This window comes from Orycteropus afer, unplaced genomic scaffold (assembly GCF_000298275.1).
Source record: "Orycteropus afer afer isolate SDZICR_OR568_19922 unplaced genomic scaffold, OryAfe1.0 scaffold00023, whole genome shotgun sequence".
Taxonomy (NCBI): Eukaryota; Metazoa; Chordata; class Mammalia; order Tubulidentata; family Orycteropodidae; genus Orycteropus; species Orycteropus afer.
Genome location: NW_006921610.1, coordinates 4,371,803 through 4,393,880, shown reverse-complemented (window position 1 = coordinate 4,393,880; position 22,078 = coordinate 4,371,803). Strand labels below are relative to the sequence as shown.

Sequence of the window (22,078 nt, the reverse complement as noted above, 5' to 3'; positions counted from 1 at the left end):
TGTCATCCACTTGGAAGGGGATCTATGTAGGAGATTCTTGATAGAGAGGGAGAACAATGTGGACAAAACTCAAAATCATTTGGAGGAAAAAAAAAAAAAAGGAGGGGGGACCAGGTTTGCTGGTCTGATAGAGCCTGGTGGAACCGCTGAGACTATGGACCCTAGCTGCCCTTTAGGTCTGGAATTGAACTCACACCTGTGGTTTCCAGCCAAACAAAAGACAGGCATATGAACTGAACATTTACCTGAAGTAGATACACTCCTTGGAGAGAACAAGCATGGAAAAAAGAAGGGCTGCTTATGCACAGGGAGACAGCTCAGGGGGCACGAGTGCATGGAGGGATGAACACAGGGAAAAGGTAAGTATGGGTAGGAAGTGGGAGGGGAGCTGTTGCATTGTGGTAAATTGTGGTCAATGTCATGAGACAAAGTGTATGTCAACTGCTATATGGAAAATGAATTTGCTCTGTAAATTTTCACCCAAATCACAATTAAAAAAAAAAAGAAAGAAAAAACAAAACAGGTATTATTGTATAACAGCAAATTCAAATAAGAGCATCTCCAAATTTGCCCGAAGAAGTGTAGCGCAAACCCTTCTGACTTAGAACAAGTTTACTTGTTCCCCTGGGAGTAATAAAGAACTCTCTGCAACAGACAAGTTTATAAAAGATAAAGGCCACTTTTTATCTTGCCTAAAGCATCTACAAGCCTGTTTATTAAATGTGGCTCTATTTTATATATTACAAGCTGTCCCAGATCACAGACTTCCAAAGGTCAGACCTAAGAACAACTCCTATTTGCCCTTTAATGTTATGTAAATTTGCTCTCACTTTGAAAGGACTGAGCCAATCCCTATTTCTAACATATTTTTCATCATAATCACCTTCATTTTTTGCATATGTAGCTTTTAAATCATTGAAAAGGTTATGTACCTTTTCTTGCACTAAAAAAATTCCCTGCCATCGAGTCAATTCCAGCTCTCAGTGACCCTATAAGACAGAGTACAACTGCCCTGTAGGGTTTCCAAGGCTGTAAACCTGTACAGAAACAGACTGCCTCATCTTTGTCTTGTGGAGCAGCTCATACATTGGACTTCCCTATCTTCCAACCTTCCGGTTAGCAGCCAAATGCCTTAACTACTGTGCCACCAGAGCTTCTGTCTTAAACTAAAATAGGGCTAAATAAGAACCACATGCACCTGTTCTGACTCACCCACAAAATACTTAATGACTTACAAGAAAAGGTTTATCTATGGAAGGAAATTTTCTTTGTTGGTTACCATGGGTGGGATGGGAGGGGAGGGAAAACTGTTAGATAGGTAGACATAAGTATTGATTGATTTGGGTGAAGAGAAGTGAAATGTACCAAATGTGAGTGATCAACATGGTGGCACTGAGGAAGAAGAAGGCATAGAGAGGTACATGGGAGGTACAGACAACAAAGATGAACCCTTTTGCATATACAGTACTGCATTGTCAGTGAAGGCAAACATGGGTATACAGGTGGATAGATGGGTGGACAGGCTGAAATTAGGTATATCTATGAAGTGGGGAGTGTACCCAAGACCATGTATAGGGTTGGCAGACAATGGTCCTATAAGTGTACTTGTATGATCTGAAGTCTCAGGTATATAGTAGAGTTGACAAGGGACAAGGTTGTAGTCACTTCTTGTTCACAGCCAGCTACCCAGAGAGACTCAGTAGTTGAACCTGTGGGCTCGGGACCAGGGGACATCAAGCTCAATTGGCATAACATACTACAAAACATTGTTCCACCTCCTACTTTGGCAAGTAGTGACTGGGATCTTAAAAGCTTGCAAGCTGCCATCTAGATGCAATGATGGGTCTCTCCTTGTCCAGAGCAAAGAAGAATGAAGAAAACCAAAGACTCATGGAAACAATTAGTCCTAGCAACTGGTACACCGTGCGATCTGCAGCCTATACAACTATGAGGGCAGAAGAACAAGATGGTGCCTGGCTACCACTGTCAACCACTCGGAGGGGGATCTATGTAGGAGATCCTAGATAGAAAGAGAGAACAATGTGGAACAAAACTGAAAATCTTTTGGGAAAAAAAAGGGGACACACACACATAAGTTTTGCTGGTCTGATAGAGCCTGGTGGAACCACTGAGACTATGGCCCCTAGCTGCCCTTCAGGTCTGGAATTGAACCCACACCTGTTGCTTCCAGTCCAACAAAAGATAGGCAGATGAGCTGAACATTTACCTGAGGTAGATACACTCCTTGGAGAGAACAATCATAGGAGAAAGAAGGGCTGTTTATGCACAGGGAGACAGTTCAGGGGGCAGGAGTGTATAGATGGATGGACACAGGGAAGAGGTAACTACTAAGAATAAATGGGAGGGGAGCTGTTGCATGGGGGTGAATTGTATTCAATGTCACGATTTTTACCAAAGATATGTATTAGTATTTACTTTCACTAACCAAAAGAAATCTGAAGAGGATTTTTGCTTTTGTGGAAAAGTGAAACTAGGGTTCAAGTGAGTCATTAAAGAGGCAGCATGCACCCCAAGCAGCTAGAGAGGCACTGCCAAGTTCCTTCCCTGGAAACTACATTGGACATACATCATTTTTACTTTATACAACCAAAATCCACTGCCATCGAGTTGATTTTAACTCATAGTGACCCTTTAGGCTGTGTATTTATCATATCATTTCCGCTTTTACTATATGTTAGTGTTATTTTAGGTTTCATGTGTTATTTAGTGTGATTTCTGGTTATTTTTTGGGTCTGGGGATACACAAAAATTTTTCCCATATAAATTAATGGTAATTACTTTTTTGCTTTATACCATTTCTGCTTATGAAAGACTTCATGGGAACACTCTTTCAGAGAGTGGAGGAAACCTGTACCACTTCTCATTGCATAACAAGTGAGCACTTGGCTAAGATTCCTGTTTCCATGTTATGCCTCTATTCACTTTATTCTTCATTACTTTTTATCCCTCAATTTCAGCCCAAGTTAAGAAAGATTGGTGCTGTAAGTGCAAGAGTTTATGATTCTAAACACACTACATTGCTATGGGGGTGAGGGAGGGGTACTACCAAAAGGAGAAGTACCTCCTTGCTATCCATTTTGCAAGAGCTTGGGAAGCTGAACAATTCCAATAGATTGTACAGTTCCACAAAAACTTCTCCAGTTAAAAGTTCCACCAAAAACAAACATAAGAAAACTATGCTTTTTATTGCTTGTGTCAAAAATCTCACCTATCAATCTCTTCAAGTTTTTCATCTATCATTGGACCCATCTGTTGACAGATATCTGTAAATACAAAAATACTTACAAATCTAGAACCTTATGCCAGTTTCAACAATTTTTAACAGCAAAGCACCAATATCCAAACACCATGTTTAGTACACAGAGAAAAAGAAGTAAGTCAACACTAGAGAAAAGGACTACAAAAGATCTAATTATAATACTATTTAGTACCAATGTTAATATCGTACAACCAAAGGCAAGGTCAAAATCAAAATAGAAATCCCACCATATTCCTTGGAACTATTTATTAAACAAGTTTACGTACTGCAAAATTTGGCATTATCCCAACATCTTACAACTACCTGGACAACTATGCTTATATAAGTAAAATGAACAACATCCAGAGTACATAAAATATTTAACCATGTGCATATTAGATATGAATTTTTCATTTTACTTGAGCCATTTAAAAATTATACATTTTGTATATTTTCAAATGTAAACAATGATGTATAGCACAATATTCTATACTTACAGTCAGATTTTCTTCCATAAAACAATACAAAAAGACTTATACATTTACCAGAGATTTTTCTTCTAAAGGATTTTAAGAAAAGCATAGGAACTTTGTTTGAATTGCTTCAAATTTTCTTAGGGACTAAAATACACATCAGCATACATCCAATGACTACATTACAAAGTTAACACTGATCATGCATAATTTTTATCTTCAGAATCATGAATTAAACAGAAATAAGATTTTCTAATATTCTGACTCAATTAATTTAACATGGTATTACTTCTAATTTCTCCTTTTGTTGGATCACAAATCTCTTCAGCCAATTTCACTGGTGGGCTTACAGAAAAAACAAAGACTTCTGCTTTGATAAGGATCTGGAAGTTTACAATGATACCTTTCAAGTAATATTTCAACTATTTTATTTGTCTATTCCCCACCAGAAATTTATTTCTAATTTCTCAAAGCAAGTACAAGGCAGAGAACATAATGAGCCACTAAAAATAGCTAAATGACATTAAAGTAACCCTTAATATTTACTAAGTACCTTCTAAGTCCAAGAGGTCTTGGGAGTCTGGTTTTGAATCTGTTGGATCTATACTCTGCAGTACCTGCAGAGCTTTATCCATCTTATCCTAAAAACGTTATATATATAAAAAAGAAGTTAATAGGACACTTTAAAAACTCAAAAGAGTTCTAACTTCAATGAATATAAAGATCATTCCTTCCATGCATTCTCAAATATATAAAATAACATTATAAAGTCTACATAGTATTAAACCAAAGAAGAACTCTACCTCATCTATATAAACAGGCTGGGGCTCTGATTTCTTAATTTCCTCCACATCATCATCAATTACATTCAATTTGTCCACAGCTGCTATGGAAACAAAGTAAACTTTAAGTTCTTCAGTATTCACTTTGGTATTTTAGTCTAAGTAGTCCATAATTTCACTTAAGGAAAAGAAAGGAAGCCCTTTAAATAGGCATCACATTTCATAATCAACATACATTATTACATATGTTTAGTCATTCATGTCACAAATACTTATTTTGTACTTATTATGTGCCAGGCATTATTCTAGACACTGAGAATATACCAGGGAATAAAACAGACAAGAATCTTGCCCTCACAGAAGTTTCATTCTGAGGGAGCAATAGAGTAATAAAATATTTTCTACTTTTAAGACTGTAGCTCAGTTTCTCCAGCCTATGCCAAAGGGAAATGACTCAGAGAGGATTCCTGAGCATACTCTATCAAGTTATTAATAACCACCTCTCCAATTTTCAAACCTACACAGAGAGCCAGACTACAGAAATAAAAAGTATAAATAGTGGCAAAGTACTCAGTATTCAAATGCGTATTCATCACTCTCAACCTCATTTTAACTGAATACACCACTCTCATATAAAAATGATGCTGTACACAATGAGTAGAGCAAACACTAGTTCTTTCTCTAGAACTGGTGAGGATTAGCATTTATGTATCTATCCCTCAGTGAGTCATTCTAAGTACATTCTAAGGTCAGATTGGCAGACTTTAGAATCCTGGGTCTATCACTTACAAGTCACATAACCCTTCAGCCTCAATTTCCTTATCTGTAACACGGGATAACAAAATACCTATCTTACAGAGTTGATGCGAAAGTTATATGAGAGCGCAAACAAAAGACTTTACACAGTGCCTGAGGAATAGTGAGTGCTGAAAAATCATTAGCTATCACTTCTGATCATCATCATCAGTATGATCGCCTGTTCCTTCACATTCAACTCCTCCCACTTCCTTGCCTGCATAAGAAATGGAATGCTTTCTAAGCAAGGCTGAAGGCAAATGAAGAGTACTGCCTACTGCTGCAGAACTAAGTGACATTCAGAAGATCAGAACCAGGCACATCAGAGTCTTGATTATACTGCTTTATTATGCCTCAAGTTCCAGAGGATCGGTCAATATGAGACAAAGTGTAAAACTTAGGAGAAATCCTAACTAACCACTGTAATCACACTCAGCATTCACTCCTCAAGCCCTAACATACCCACCCCTCAACACACTGGTTATGAATAAAAACAATATTCTTTGTACTACACAGACACAAACTGCCTCTTGTACTATATAATTAGGTTGATTCAAATATTCATATGGTCATAGATGATTTTATGCCTGATATTTAACTAAGTTAACTCTCAGAGGACTTTAAATGTTGTAAGGAAATAGTTCTTGGAAGTGACCTGGTATAAGTTAACAACCTTAACTGATAAGAAATCAGTTAAGTTGTAATGCCTATCAATAAATAATTTAAAATAAGAGTTAACTGCAAATCTACCTTATACAGGTAGTCCTCAACCTATGGCAACGTTATGACCAACCACACTTACAACCATCCATTTTTCTGTTCTTGTTTTTTGGTACATGTTACTAATTCATAGTACATACAATGTTGCAGCACATAATGTGCCGATGCAATCATATTCATGCTAATCCCCAAAGACAAATAAAGAGCAAATTTGTAAATATACTAATAAAAGGCAATAATAATGAAAACAAAAAAATAAATAAATAAAAATAAGGCATTTGACCAACATCAGAACCAACTTTATGAGTGTCATTGTAATAAATCGAGGAATACCTATATTCAAAATTGCCATAAAATTCAAGTGTAAAATCCTTTAATATATTTAACCTTCTCTCAGATTTAACTTACCTGCCTCAGACTCTATGTTTAAATTAGCTGTTACAAAGTTAGATGGGAAGAGTCCTATTCCTCTATGATTTTCTCCTTTCCACCAATTCGCATCACTGAAAATACAGTGAAAAAATGTCATTTCTCTACATGTGAGTACACTAGTGTTAAGAGGAATTAAAATAAAAATTTAGTTTAGCCTACTTTTAAAACACTAGTTCATATATTTAATACTCATTCTCCTTATTTAATAAAAAATATAGAAAAGCACAAATAAGACAATTATCTATATTCCCATACTTAGCTTTAAAACTAATTAGCAATTGGTCTTATTTGGTTCTGGGCTTTTAATAAAATAAAACATTATAGTTAATGCTGAAATCCCCTTCATCAACAACCCCAAGAGTATACCCCACCTGAATTCAGAGAAATTCATTCACAATCCTGCAATAACAGGAATAATAATAATCAATAATCTAAGAGTGGATACATAGCTAGACACATAAACTGAATAGGTGTGGGAAGGAGAATGGGACTATACCCACAAGTATGTCTAGGTTTGACAAAAGGTATTTTTACATATATGTATTTATATATGCTGAAAATATATCTCAACTCTTCTTTGGACTAAAAAAAAACCCACTGCCATCGAGTTGATTCCAAATCATGGCAACCCCCACTAGGTTTCCAAGGCGGTAAACCTTTACGGAAGTAGATTGCCCAGTGGTTTAAACCACCAACCTTCCGGTTAGCGGTCAGATGCCTTAGGCACTATGCTACCAGAGCTCCTTCCTCTTCGGATGCAGGTATGTAAATATGTAATTTAGTATTTGGGGGCAAAGTTATGAAAACTTCTTAGCCATAACCAAAAACTCTGAGGGAGTGAGTCACTGGGCCTGAGGACTGATATTTAACTAAGTTAACGTAGTCTCTTTCACTTCACTTATACTTATACATCAATTCTCCTATATACTTATAATTTTTATAAATATAATAATTTTTTATCTCCTTCCCATGTTTAGGTCTTGAATTCATCTAGAATTATAACTTACGGACTGTATAAAGCTGAATCATGTTTTATTTGTACCATGGAACCGTCTGTCATTTTTCCTAATGATTTATGATACTCCATCTTTCAAAGAGCAAGTAGTTCTTTGTTCACAAATGTACTTTTGGATTCCATTCTGCTGTAGTGGTATACATGTCTATTTACTACACCTTGTAAATATATATGCCTTAATACTCTGCAAAGAAAGTATCTTCCCTGTATTATTCTTTTTTATCTATTGTCTATAATAATTAAAATCTGTTTTTTAGGTTCTCAGGAAAAAAGTCTTACTAGGGTTTTGATTTTTCAATAAATAAGTTAATTAAATCTTTACAGTATTAAACATAGCATCTCTCTCCATTTATTCAGATTTTCTTTTTTATCTTTCAAAGAATTTTATATTGCCTCTATATCATGATGCACAGAGGCCTCACATGTCTTTGTTAGATTTATTTATTCCTATAGAATTATAATTTTTGTACCTACAGGGTAGGACCCTACAACCTGAGTATACGCCACCTGAATTCAGAGACTATATGAAAAATAGATTTGACACAGTGAACACCGATGTCTGCAGACTAGACAAGCTGTGGGATGACATCAAGAACATCATACATGAAAAAAGCAAAGGTCACCGAAAAGACTGGAAAGAGAAAACCCCAACATCTCAACAACAAAAAGACAAATAATCCAATTAAAAAAATGGGCAGAAGACATGAATAGATACTTCACCAAAGAGGATATTCAGGCAGTCAACAAACACATGAGGAAATGTTCATGATCATCAGCCATTAGAGAGATGCAAATCAAAACAACAATGAGATACCAACTGGCCCCAGCACTAATAGAAAAGTTCAACAGGACAGAAAATAACAAATGCTGGCAGGGATGTGGAGAGACTGGCACTCTCATACACTGATGGTGGGACTGTAAAATGATACAACCACCGTGGAAAGCAGTAAGGTGATTCCTTAAAAAGTTGGAGTTCGAAATATCATTTGACCCAGCAACTCAATTACTAGGTATACATCCTAAAGAAGTGAGAGCCAGGACAAGAACAGATATATGCAAACCCATGTTCAATGCAGCACTATTTACAATAGCAAAAAGATGGAAATAACCTAGGTGCCCATCACAGAAGAATGGATAACCAAATTATGGAACATACACACAATGAAATATTACGCAACCCTAAAGAATAACACAGACTCTGCGAAACACCGCAAAACGTAGATGAATTTGGAAGACATTATGCTGAGTGAAATAAGTCAATCATAGAAAAACAAATATTGTATCAGTCTATTATTTTAAAAAGTCAAGGAAAGGTTTATATAGGGTTAGCAGACAACGTTTCTACAAGTGTATTTGTATATTCTGTAAGAATTCCCAAGTAGATAGTACAGCTGACAAGGCACAAGGTTGTAGTCATTTCTTGGCCACAGCCAGCTACCCAGAGGGAGTGAGTAGTTAGACCTGTGGGTTTGGGACCATGCTGATATCAAGCCTCAACTGGCATAACATACTACACAAAAACATCCTACTTTGGCGAACAGCAACTGGGATCTTAAAAGCTTGCTAGCTGCTATCCAGATAAAACGATGGGTCTCTCCTCATCCAGAACAAAGGAGAATGAAGAAAACCAAAGACACGTGGAAACAATTAGTCCAAGCAACTGGTACACCAGGTGATCCTCAGCCTATATGACTATGTGACCAGAAGAACTAGATGGTGCCCGGCTACGACTGTCAAACAGTTGGAGGAGGATCTATGTTAGTCTCAAAGAGCCTGGTGAAAACTACTGAGACTATAGCCCCTAGCTGCCCTTCAGGTCTGAAACTGAACCCACTCCCATGGCTTCTAGCCAAACAAAAGACAAGCACGTGAGCTGATCATTTACATTAACTAGATACACTCCTTGGAGAGATCAATCATGGAAGAACAGAAGGGCTGTGTATCCACAGGGAGACAGCTCAGGGGACAGGACTGCATGGGAGTGAAGAACACAAAGAAAAGTTAACTATGGGGAGGAAGTGGAAAGAGAGCTGTTGCACTATGGGAAATTACAGTCAATGTCCTGAGACAAAGTGTATGTAAACTGCTGTATGGAAAATGAATTTGCTCTGTAAACTTTCACCCAAACCACAATTAAAAAAAAAAAAAAAAAGTTGGAATTAGAAATACCATTTGATCCAGCAATCCCCATTACTAGGTGTATGTGTGTGTATATATATATATATCTCACCTAAAGTAGTGAAAGAAGCCAGGGCAAGAACAGATATATGCAAACCCATGCTCATCAGGGGAGTTCTGGTAGCATAGTGCCTAAGGCAGCTGACTGCTAACCAGAAAGTTGATGGTTCAAACCCACCAGCCACTCCTTGGAAGGAAGGAAGCCTGGGCAATCTACTTCCATAGAGATACCACCTCGGAAACCAAAGGAGGGCTATAAGTTGAAATCAACGGCAGAGAGTTTGATTTTTTGGTTATGTTCATTGCAGCACTATTTACAATAGCAAAAAGATGGAAACAACCTAGGTGTCTATCAACAGAAGAGTGAATAACCAAACTATGGTACATACACACAATGGAATACTATGCAACACTAAAGAATAATGCAGAATCTGCAAAAAACTGTATAACATGGATGAACTCGGAGGATACTACCGACTTCTTAACAAAACAACTTTACTTGCTGACCTTTGCAATGAGGATGGCTAAACGTAAATGATGCCCTTCAGAATATGACAATCATGTGAGAAAACTTCTATTTCTACCATAAACATACCAACTAGAAGCTTGGAAACTTGGTAAATCTTGTGTGTGTGTGTGGGGGGGGAGCTCCTTTATATACCTGTTCTATTTTTTTTTTTATTAGGGAGCCAACCCTTCTAAAGTCTCAGCTCCTTTACAAACCTTACTTGGATATAAAGTTCTTTCTTTTCTAAATGCTTTTGCCTGTTTTGACAGGGCATTCCAGGCAGAGAGAACCAAATGTACAATGCCACAGAGGTCTAATCGGAACATGGCATTTGGGAACTGTAAGAGTTCCACCTGACTGTGTGAAATGACACAGAGAGAACAGACAAGGGAAGGTGAGATAAAGCTAAAACACAGAAAATGCAGGGCTTTTTGGGTACACAGGCAGTCCCCAGGTTATGAACAATATCCATTCCTAACTGTCTTTATGTTGAATTTATAGGTTAGGTCAGAATAAGTGCATACAGTTCTTATTTAGCCTTATTTTAGTGCAAGAAAAGGTACAACCCCTTTAAAAACTGCATGTGATCGTGATGAAGAACTTCTTGTAAGAGGGGTTGGTTCAATTCTTCCAAAGTGAGGACAAGTTTATGTAACATTAAAAGGCAAGTAGGAGTTGTCTTTGGGAGCTCTGGTGGCATAGTCCTTAAGTCATTCAGATATTCAGACGTTCATAACCCAGGAACTGCCTGTACTCTGTTAATAAGAAACTGTTAATAAGGAATATGTCTTTTTTTTTATTAGCTCAGTGTTTTTTAAATTGAGGTCCCTGGATGACATACTTCTAAGCAAACTCAAGTTATGTATGCGAAATTTTTAATTTGTGCTTTCATTTCCACAGCTATCTAAAAGCAATGAATACAGTTATCTCCTGGATCATATGGATGACCTCCTTTTAACCTAAGAGTGCCAGGTAATTTTAAATTCTAAGTTTGCATTTGTGTTTAAAATCTTGCCAGCAATAAACAATCACCCAGAATGATGTTTAATTTAACCCAACATGTGCTGGTAAGCACATTTGTGGCTATTGTACAATTGGGCTGTTCTATCATTAAAATCACAGCAAGCGACCTGCACATGCCATCATGTTGAGTTCTTCCAGCAGCTACAAAGAAAAGATTTCTCTTCTGCAGTGATAAGTTTCAACTGAAAATAGTTTCATATGGTCTGTTATTTAATGAATTTGGGGTTTAATCAGACATCAATGAGAAAAACATGGTACAACATAATAACATAACTCTTTACTTGCTGTAAGCCAGTAGACTATGTTGTTGTTATTTGCCATCAAGTCGGCCCCGACTCATAGCGACCCCTCCTTGGGTTTCCGAGGCAGTATCACTACGGAAGTAGGAATGCCCAACCTTCCTTCCGAGGAGTGGCTGGTGGGTTTGAACCGCCAGCCTTCTGGTTAGCAGTCAAGTGCCTTAGGCACTATGCTACCAGAGCTCCTCCAGTAGACTATAGTAGGTACATAATGCATTTCAGCCACATGAATGCCAAATGATGTCAAAGGCTACTGTACACACGTAGCTGTACAGCAATTAGAACAGAGGAAAGTAAGAAGAGAATTGAGCTAGTACACAGCACAGGGTAGAACAGACCTGCTAAAGTACCTGCCCCATGATCAGTATCATATTTACCTTGTGAGCAGCAATTTATTCTAGAAAAATATTCCTATTACAAAAAAGTAATGCTCTAAATTTGAATCTTAGAGGAAAAATCCATTCATTTTGTAGTTGTTTCTATTACTTTTAGAAATAGATTTATAGTTGTACAAGAATACTGGAAACATATAAGCTAGTAAAAAGATGAAGTCAATCACAAAAAGTTAAATATTATATAGTCTCACTACTATATAAAGTCAAGAATAGATATACACACAGAAAGCAAAGTTCTTTGATGGTTACCAGGGATGAGAAGAGGAGAGGGAACCACTTTTCAGATAACAGATACTTGTTATATTAAGTGATTGGAAAGGCAAGAACAAATATGGGTGAAGTCAGCACAACTTCATCAAAATAAATAACAACACAAAGAAGTCCATGAGAAAAAGGGACAATTTCTGTAAATGCTATCATATATACAATTTTGCAACAAGAATGAAAACATGTTTGTGCTTATGTATATAGATATCGATGCATATACGCGTATAGGGGGTATATGTGAGTAAATGAATATGCACATAGAGGTGTATCTGTAGGCATATGTATATACACATTTGTGTGTGCTGCATATATATCCACATGTATAACAAACCACGAAGGAGGCACAGTTACAGAGGTTTCCCAGATATATCCAAACAACTCACAGCATTGGTCTACAGGGTTAAAATTCTTGGGACCACAATCTCAAGGGGACAACTTACTCAACTGGCATAACAAAGTTTACAAAGATAATGTTCTACATCCTAGTTTGGTTAGTAGCATCTGGGGTCTTAAAAGCTTGAGAGCAGCTATCTAAGATATAACTCTTGGTCTCTACTCATATGGAGCAAAAGAGAATGAAGAAAATCAAAGGCTCAAAAAAAGAAATTAATCCATGAGACTAACAGCCTAAATGAACCACAGCCTCTTCTTACCTGAGACTACAACAACTAGATGGTACCCAAGTAGCACTACTAACCATTGTGACCAGGGACACAGTAGAAGGTCCCAGATAAAATAGAAGAAAATGTAGAATAAAACTCAAATTCCTACTGGACTGATAGAGACCAGAAGAACCTCTAAAACTAAGATAACCTTTAAATGTGGAATTGAAACTATTTCTGCAGGTCATCTTTCAAATAATAGACTGGCTTACAAAATATATAGTAGCATCCGGAGTAATATGCTCCCTTCAAACAATAAACTGTATGAGACCAAATGGTCACTATTTACCCAAAAGCAAAGGTAAGAAGGAAATGAAGGTAGATCAATGTAAATAGAACAAGCAGAATGGAAATAATGAGAGTGCTTATGCAATGCAAAAACTGTAATCAATGGCACAGAATAATCAATATAAAAATTGTTAAAGGAGAACCTAATGTGCTGTGTAAATATTCACCTAAAAACTACACAATTAAAAATTTGAAAAAAAACAAACAAACAAGAAATGTGTAAGTTTGATTAAGTTTTATTTTATTTTGGTAAATATTCAAAGACTACATTTAGACCTTCAGTATTCAGGTATCATGTGCTCCACTCAAGAGGATTATTTAAGGAAAAACACCTAATTCTTTAAAGGAAAAACTGGCAGTTTTCTAAATGAACACAGTGCTATCTTGATTACATAATTCTGCCTCAGATATCTTCCTTTTTCTACTCTCAGTATCTTTCAACAATTTTCCTGTTCTGTTAAAAATCAATCAAGGCTCACCACAAAGGGATTTCCTGGATAAGCCTTTCCCATGTGCTTTTACTGGGTATGAATCTGCTTTCCTCTGAACCCAATAGTATTTCTTCTGTGGCATTCACCACAATCTACTTTCCTTAAAATTTTAACTTCTTTACTATATCCTAGGTTTTATGAAGACAAAACTATGTCCTAATTCATCTTTTTTTTTTTTCATTTATACACTGACCTTATTATATGTTTGCTCAAAATAATATTTACTCAAAAAATATTTGCTCAAAAGAGTAAAACCATTTTGTGTATACAGCCATCTGAAAATATACTAGATTAGTGTATCCTTACCAGTTATTTGCACTGGATATTGAAAGTATTTACAGCCTCTGTTCATAGCTACAAGCTGTTAGGTCTCACTTGCTAAACTTCAAGTTTTTATGAAAGCAAAAATAAGTAACAGAATTAGGTCCAACAGAAATAAACTGATTCTCTACTAGAACTTTAAGTGACAGAGAAAGAGAAATTGTGAGGGAGAGTGCAGTACATTCAGAATTGGGAAGGATTACAGCGTTAGTCCCAATAGTTATAAGGCAGAAACAACCCAAGTGTCCACCAATAGATGAATAAATAAGCAAAATGTGGTATATCCACACAAGGGAATATTATTCAACCATAAAAAGGGAAGTTCTGATACACGCTAGGGCATGGATGAACCTTGAAAACATTATGCTGAATCAAAGAAGTCAGACACAAGAGGAAAAAGAGTGTATGATCCCACTTATCTATATTAGGCAAATGAATAAAGACAAAGTTTGTTAGTGGCTACCAAGGGTAAGTATGAGAAAGACATAGGAGTTATTGCTGAAGGAGTACTGAGTTTCTGTATGGGGTGATGCTGAACTTATGGAAATAGTGGTGATGGTAGCACAACATGGAGAATATATTAATGTGACTGAACTATGCATTTAAAAATGGTTAAAATGGCAAACATTTTGTTATATATATTTTACCACAATATATTTTTTGTTAATTTAAAAAAAAAATTGGCAAGGAACAAGTATAGCTTTTAGTTGCACTGATCAAAAATTATATAGCTACATATGTAACATTTTTTGCCAGTAATTTTGGTACACATAACCCCTAATGTGTTGAGATGACTGGCTATGTTTCCCAACTACGGCCATCAACATTATTAAGTAAATCGTTCACCCAAGATATTAAAAGTTTTTCATCACCAAATTTAACAAAAGAAGAAGAAATTTCCATTACCTAGTCTCTTTTTTTTTTTAGTTTAGGAAAAAACAATTAAGAAATGAAGAGGCTCCATTATGACTTAACCATACCTTAGTCAAAAAACTGAATATTCAGGCCTCTAGATTTCTACTTAACAACTTTTAAATTTTTCCAGAAATAATTTAAAACATACCTGTCATCCAAAACAATAATAATTTCACCACATTTAAAGGTGAGTTCATTATCCTCAACGGCTTCAAAATCGTATAAAGCTCTCACTTTCCTTGCAACCTTACTATTTAACTGAATTTCTGCAGATGGATATAAGGATTTTGTTTCTGTGTGCTGCTGCTTCTGCTCTTGCAATGATAATTCAATAGCTGGTTTTAAAAAAAGATAACCAGAATTAAGTTAAATTTTTTTTAAAAGTTTAAAAAGAAGTATTAGATAACATATTTAATAAAAATAAATCAAGTGAGTATTTTATTCGTCCAAGTAAAACCTTAAGATTCTTTTTTTCTTGGGGAAGAGGGAATGGAGGCAGAGAACCATGACACTTTTTAAAATAAAATTTTTGCTCATTCCTTATTATCACAGCCTGTCATATACAACAGCAATTATTTTTATAGGAAACAGATTGTGACATTATAATATGGGTAGTTTTCCATATAGGACAAGCGTGAACATATTTCTGTTCTTGACTCATAATTTTAGCATTAAAGAGAAGGTGAAATGTAATCTCTCTAAAGGTAGAACATTAATTACATATTATTGTTAAAAAAACTCAAACCGAATGCCATCAAGTTGATTCCAACTCATAGCGACTCCCATTGGGTTTCCAAGATGGTAAATCTTTACAGTAGTAGATTAACTCATCTGCCTTCCATGGTAGTGGCTGGTGGGTTAGCAGTCAAATGCCTTAGGCACTGAGCCACCAGAGCTGCTAACTATTGTTAAGGATAATGAACTAAATTCATTTTATACTGCATCATTTGTTTTTTCCTACTTTTCAGACCTTACTAGTTTTTATATCTAAGGTAAAACTAAAGTCTAACCTACTTTTATTATTTCATTTCAATAAAATAATCTAACAAGAATACTTTAAGCAACACTAAACCATACAAGCTTGATCATTTACCTTTAGCTATGTCTTCATCTTCTCTGTTTTTGCTCGTTGATGTGCCATTCTTGGCAGCAGCTGAGACAGTCTGTAAAAGTAGGAGTAAAATGAACACAACCACCACTTTCAGGAAAAATATAAGCTCTATAATTACTTACACATGCTAATTTTAAAAAAATATGCTGTAACTAATGAGTTTCATTTAAAAGTAAAGTTCTTTAGGATAATTTTAAATACTATTTTCAAATATTAAAATAAAACATCACAATTTTCAAGAAAACATTATAAACTCACAAAGGGCATGAACTGGCTTCCATTTTGCATAAATTTCAGTGTCTCACATAGAATTTGGCATACATAAAGTACTCCAAATACTTATTCAGTAAATAAATATGAATCTTTCTTCACTGCAGTTAACTATCCAAAGTCTCTGACTCAATGAGAGAAGGCTACACAAGAAGTGCCAGCAATGAGTCAATGATAATCACTGAAGAGAAGACCAGGCAATGAAGAGAAGTGGAGGGAGGACAGAGACAACTTGTACAGTTCTATGAACACATTTTAAGCCCTCTTTTACTACTCATGTGGTTGAAAGGGATTGACTCTTCATAATAGAAGATTAAGGAAGGTCATGCTTAAATTTAATGGCATCTATTCTGCTAATATTTAAGACAGAGATATTCAGGACCCTGAATCATCAACCAGTTCTTTAACCCAGACTTTTGAGAACAAATGCAGAAAGGACCAAATAGGAAAATGCTTGTTCTTTACTATGACTTTTGTACCAAAACTACATTGAAACCTTGTTGTTGCTGGATACCAGCAACTTGATTTTCAATTCATAGCACCCCCATGTGACAAAGTAGAATTGCCCCACAGGGTTTCTAGGCTGTGATCCATACAGGAGTAGACCACCAGGTTTTTCTCCTGTGGAGCTGCCGGGTGTGTCCAAACTGCCAACACTTAGGTTAGCAGCTAAGCACTTAACCACCACTGTGCCAACAGGGCTTCTTTACTGAACCCTTAGGGTGGTAAACTAAAGATTCTATTTGTTGTTTTAGCCTACAGCCTAAAATAAAAGAATAATTATTCCTTTCAGCTACTTTTCTCTAGCTCACATCTTAACAAAGGCTTTCAAAGTCTTACAAATGTAGAGGGCACGAGCCAAACCCAAGATACAGTTTTTCTCCCACAAACCAGGGGGGGAAAAAAAAAAAACTCAATGCCGTCAAGTCGATTCAACTCACAGTGACCCTTCCTTATGTTTCTGAGGTGGTATCTCTATGGAAGTAGATTGCCCAATCTTCCTTCTGAGGAGTGGCTGGTGGGTTTGAACTGCCAGCCTTCTGGTTAGCAGTTAAATGCCTTAGGCACTACACCACCAGACCTAGACAAATAGCCCACCCTGTGACTCATTATCCCGCCTTCCACATGTATCCTACTGCAGTGCAGTAAACTGCTTTTATACGGCTCTTCTAGCCATGGTCTTATAACACCCACAGATGACTGGTGGGATGATACAAATAAGGTATGTAAAAACTCTTGCTGAGATTGGGTGGCATATGCAAATACGGTGTCTATTTGGCACACCAAGGGGATTGATCAGTTTTGCTGCTTAGGTTTAAAAAGAACCTGTACCAGAAGCTGGAGAGAACCTCACTACCATGAAGACGAGCCAGGAGCTGAACACATCCTTTGGACCGAGGGTCCCTATGCTGAGAATCTCCCTAAGCCCAGGACACAAGACAACTATAATACTGGAGACAGTGTGAGACGGCAGCAAGCATGGCAGAGTCCAGTGGCAGAGAAATGGGCAGCAGTTGAGCCAGGAAATTTGTGTGAGATGGCACAGTGGGTTTTCCGGCCCATGGAACAATGCAGCTATAGCAGCTAGACAAACCTACAGAGAAAGAACCAAGAGCAAAGTCTGCTGCCTGCTGGAATAGCAGAGAAGGAACTGAGAGGTTCAAAGCTAACCTGATTGATGAACTGTATCCTCTTTTCTGAGTTGTTCTATTATTTCCAGGTTGATCCTGACCCTGAGCTGCAACCTGTTACTTCCCTAATAAACTCCATAATCATGAATGTGGTCTGTGAGTTATGTATGGCCACTGCATTTAATTATCAAACCCAGCAGAATAGTAGAGTGCCACAGGAGGGATAGCTAGTGTCAGAACTGGTGAAATTGGAGAGCAGATATATGTCTGACCTCAAACTCAGGAATCAGCTTGGGCTGATGCTGATGGTGTGTCTCCTCTCTCCTCAAGTTAGACAAAATCTAATGCCACCACCCTTTTAAACCTACTGAAGTTATTATCCCTTATGGCCAAATAAATTTCAAGTCTTACAGTTCCACTCATTTTACATATAAACTATTCACTCCAAACGTATTCACTCTTCAACAAACAAGCTTTGAACTTTCCCAATTCTATGTATTTGCTCATGTCATTTTACACAATATGGCTTCTTCACGCCTATCTTCTAAAAGACAATAAAGTCTTAAAATTCTATCTTTTCTATGGTTCTCTTTCAGTATGCCAGTCTACAGTTACCTCTCTCTCCATGGTATTAAGCAAGACAGCATCTAGTCTTTGTACCCCTCACAACCATATCTGTCACTTATACGTAATGTTATTTTTTCACACATATATGGTTACCCTTTAAATTACTATAAATTTTTTGAACACAGGGACTGTCTTACACATGTATGCCCTTTGCAAGACTTAAGAATAGTATCTTAAAAGATTACGTGTGACTAATATACTTCTCAAAGTTCTGATATACAGACATTCATTCAACAATTAGAATGACTACTGAACATAAAGCATTATTATTATATAGGCACTTGGAGAGAATAGATGAAAAATATAATTAAGACCTACCGTGCCGAATTTTTACATAACATATATACCTTCAAAACAGCATAGGGTCGACCATGAGTCAGAAAGAATTTACCTGAGAACCTGCTGTAGGAAAAGTAATTCCTTCTTCTTTCATAGATTTAATAGTTGCAGATATCAGACTAAACTGAGGATCCTTCTGAAATTCTTCTGACCACTCCACCATTAAAGATTTCAGTTTTTCACATACTTTAAGATGAGCCTTTTAATGTAAAAAAAAAAAAAAAAAAAAAACCAGGGGGGGAAAAAATCAGTGGTTAAAGTTATCATTTAGATTACTTAACTACCAAAAAGAATTACTATTAAAATTCTCTTTAATTTTATAAACATCAACAAAAGTCTAGATTCAAATCCTGGCCAAGAATTGAAAGATGTCTATTTACATGTTAAATTGTAACTATTCACTGCTGCTGAGTCAGATCCAACTCATAGCAACCCCTCCTTGGGTTTCTGAGGAGGTATCACTATGGAAGTAAATTGCCCAAACTTCCTCCTGAGGAGTGGCTGGTGGGTTTGAACCTCCAGCCTTTTGGTTAGCAGTCAAATGCCTTAGGCACTACGCCACCAGAGTTCTTAAATTATAACTATTTCTTATAAATTTAACCTTTTTGAGCATCAATTTCTAAGTCTTCCTATGATGACAACAAATATTTTATATCCAGAGGCCATGTCTTCTGTTCTATGTTCTCAGATTAAGCTTTTCATAGTCAATTAAACTAAAATTGAGATTTTTGTCACTAATGGTAAAATAATGGTATTTTAAACTTTCTGCCTCAAGAAAACAAAAATAAAACCACAAAAATGAAGCCCTCACCACCACACTCTAAAATAAATGCACCCTTTGCTCGCCATGCAAGTCAGTCCAAGAGAATGGCTATAGTCACAGAAACTTTTATCTGTATCTTAGCAATGCCACTTACTACAGCATGACCTTGGACAAGTTACTTCTCTCTAAGTCTGATTCTCCATCTGTAAAACAGGAATAATAACAGAACCTAACTCTAAGGGTTGTTAAGAACTATAAATAAAACAGTACAGTCAATCCACAGCTTTCACATCTGTGGTTTTTGCGTCTGCAGACTCAGCCGACCAAGAATCAAAAATACTCAAAAGAAAAAAAATTTTTAAAAGGCTCTTAAAAAGGAATTAATTGGTCAAAGGTTCAATGGCTAAGAGGGAGCATAAAGTGCTATTTATATAGCATTTACTTTGTATTCGGTATTATAAAGTAAGCTAGAGATGAATTACAGTACAGGGAAAGACGTGTGTAAGTTATTTGCAAATATTATGCCATTTTATATAAGGGTCTTGAGCATCCACTGATTTTGGTACCTGTGGGGGTCCTGCAACTAATTCTGAGCAGATACCAAGGGACGGACTGTACGTGTAAAATGTTTAAAGCTGTGCCTGCTTACCAGCTCTCAATAAAGATTGTTGCTGTTGTTATGTGCCGTCGAGTCGTCTCTGACTCATAGCGACCCCTCCTTGGGTTTCCGAAGCGGTATCTCTATGGAAGTAGACTGCCCAATCTTTCTTCCAAGGAGTGGCTGGTGGGTTTGAACCACCAGCCTTCTGGTTAGCAGTCAAGTTCCTTAGGCACTACACCACCAGAGCTCCCCAATAAAGATTAGCTAGAGTGGAGATCTGGTAGACTGCTACCAGAACTTGACTGCACATAACAACAACAACGTTATCAATGATACATGTTTCGGGAATGAAAAATTTTTGGTGTTACAAAAACATCAAATTTCAGAATAGGAATTTTGTTTAATTCTAAATTTATCTAAACATTATTTCACTTATAATACAACTTCATTAATACTATATATAGTTAAATATATATGGGGTGTGTGTGTGTGTGTGTGTGTATATATTCTTTTTTAACAACTTAAATGTCTTCTCTTTTTAAAAGTTACCTTATTTTTTATCACAGCACGTACTTCTGTTGCAAAATCTCGGGAACATATTTCTAAATGAAAGGTCTTTCCACAGTTTGCCACACAAGCTCCAAGAAGCTATTAATTAAAATAAAAATTAATGTACCAATATTGAAATATTATTTAATTTGTTGAAATAAACAAACACTTAGAAATTGGATTAAATAATAACAGGACTTTTACTCACAGTCAATGCCTGAAGAGCAACATGAGGAACTTTATGATTTACCCTTTTCATTATGGCTTTTAGGCAATCTTTTGCTCTAAGGGGAAAAAAAAGGACATTAAGTATATCTTCAGAATTTCAGAGCAAATATTGAAAATAATAAGGTTTAAAGTATTCCATTACTGAATAAATTTAAAATAAAATCTTGTAAATAATACTTTATTAAAGAAATAAATCTGTAAAATGACTTTACATTATCTCATGCTCATAATTTTTAAAAGCCTGTTGCAAAATGCTCTGGTGGTGCAGTGTTTAAAGCATTCAGCTGCTAACCAAAAGGTCACTGGTTTGAACCCACCAGCTGCTCCACAAGAAAAAGATGAGGCAGTCTGCTTTCATAAAGATTTACAGCCTTGGAAACCACTATGTCCTATAGGGTCACTATGAGTTTGAATCGACTCGATGGCAGTAGCTTTTAGGTTTGGCTGCAAAGGCTGCATGTTCAAAAACCAAGAGACAAATCATTACATAAAAGGTCAATCCACAAGAAAACTACACCGGATAAACTATCTTCATTTATTCAAGACTGACTTAACTTCATCTTGGGGGAAAAAAACTAGCAAGATGTACAAGTCTTGAAAGTTCAAATATAAATACACACGAATGCACTCTGGAATGTTACAATATGTCAAAAAAAAATGCTTTCATCACTCTTCCAAATGTCTAAAGTATAATCAGTTCAGCCAAAATGCCACATCCCCCAAAAAAAGCACATTTTTTAAAATATTTTTTTTCATTATATTTACCTATTTGTTATTGAAAGGTGCTTTGCTATATAACTTATATTATCATATTTATTCACTTTATTATTAAAAATTTCCTATATATGTCTTAGTCACAGGAATTTTCTAAATGGCTAGTCTATTCATTGTTAATATTTGTTATTCATTTGTGTCAAGCTATAATTATATGTTAATATACCTCAAGCTGACATTTGTTCTTTTAAGATAACATTTGTTCTTTTAAGATAAAGCTTACCTCATCAATTCAGCCTTCAGGCTCTCTTTACTTTTATCCTCCAAAAGTAAATACTAAAATTCCATTTTCCACCTCACACCACACACAAAAACAAACTCCAGATGGATCAAAGACTTAAATGTGAAACCTAGAACTATAC

At 36.2% G+C, this 22,078-nt stretch overlaps 1 protein-coding gene across 1 annotated transcript in view; it reads right to left on the bottom strand.

Annotated features, from left to right (window-relative positions):
* Positions 1-22,078, bottom strand: part of STAM2 (signal transducing adaptor molecule 2) — a 39,364-nt gene that overhangs the window by 15,092 nt on the left and 2,194 nt on the right. The window contains exons 3-11 of the mRNA XM_007934927.2: positions 20,923-20,998; positions 20,715-20,813; positions 18,854-19,000; positions 15,917-15,986; positions 14,972-15,158; positions 6,438-6,532; positions 4,536-4,618; positions 4,286-4,373; positions 3,230-3,284 (exon numbers count right to left, since the gene is read on the bottom strand). Coding sequence (XP_007933118.2) covers positions 3,230-3,284; positions 4,286-4,373; positions 4,536-4,618; positions 6,438-6,532; positions 14,972-15,158; positions 15,917-15,986; positions 18,854-19,000; positions 20,715-20,813; positions 20,923-20,998 — 900 coding nt within the window. The remainder of the gene's footprint in view (positions 1-3,229; positions 3,285-4,285; positions 4,374-4,535; positions 4,619-6,437; positions 6,533-14,971; positions 15,159-15,916; positions 15,987-18,853; positions 19,001-20,714; positions 20,814-20,922; positions 20,999-22,078) is intronic.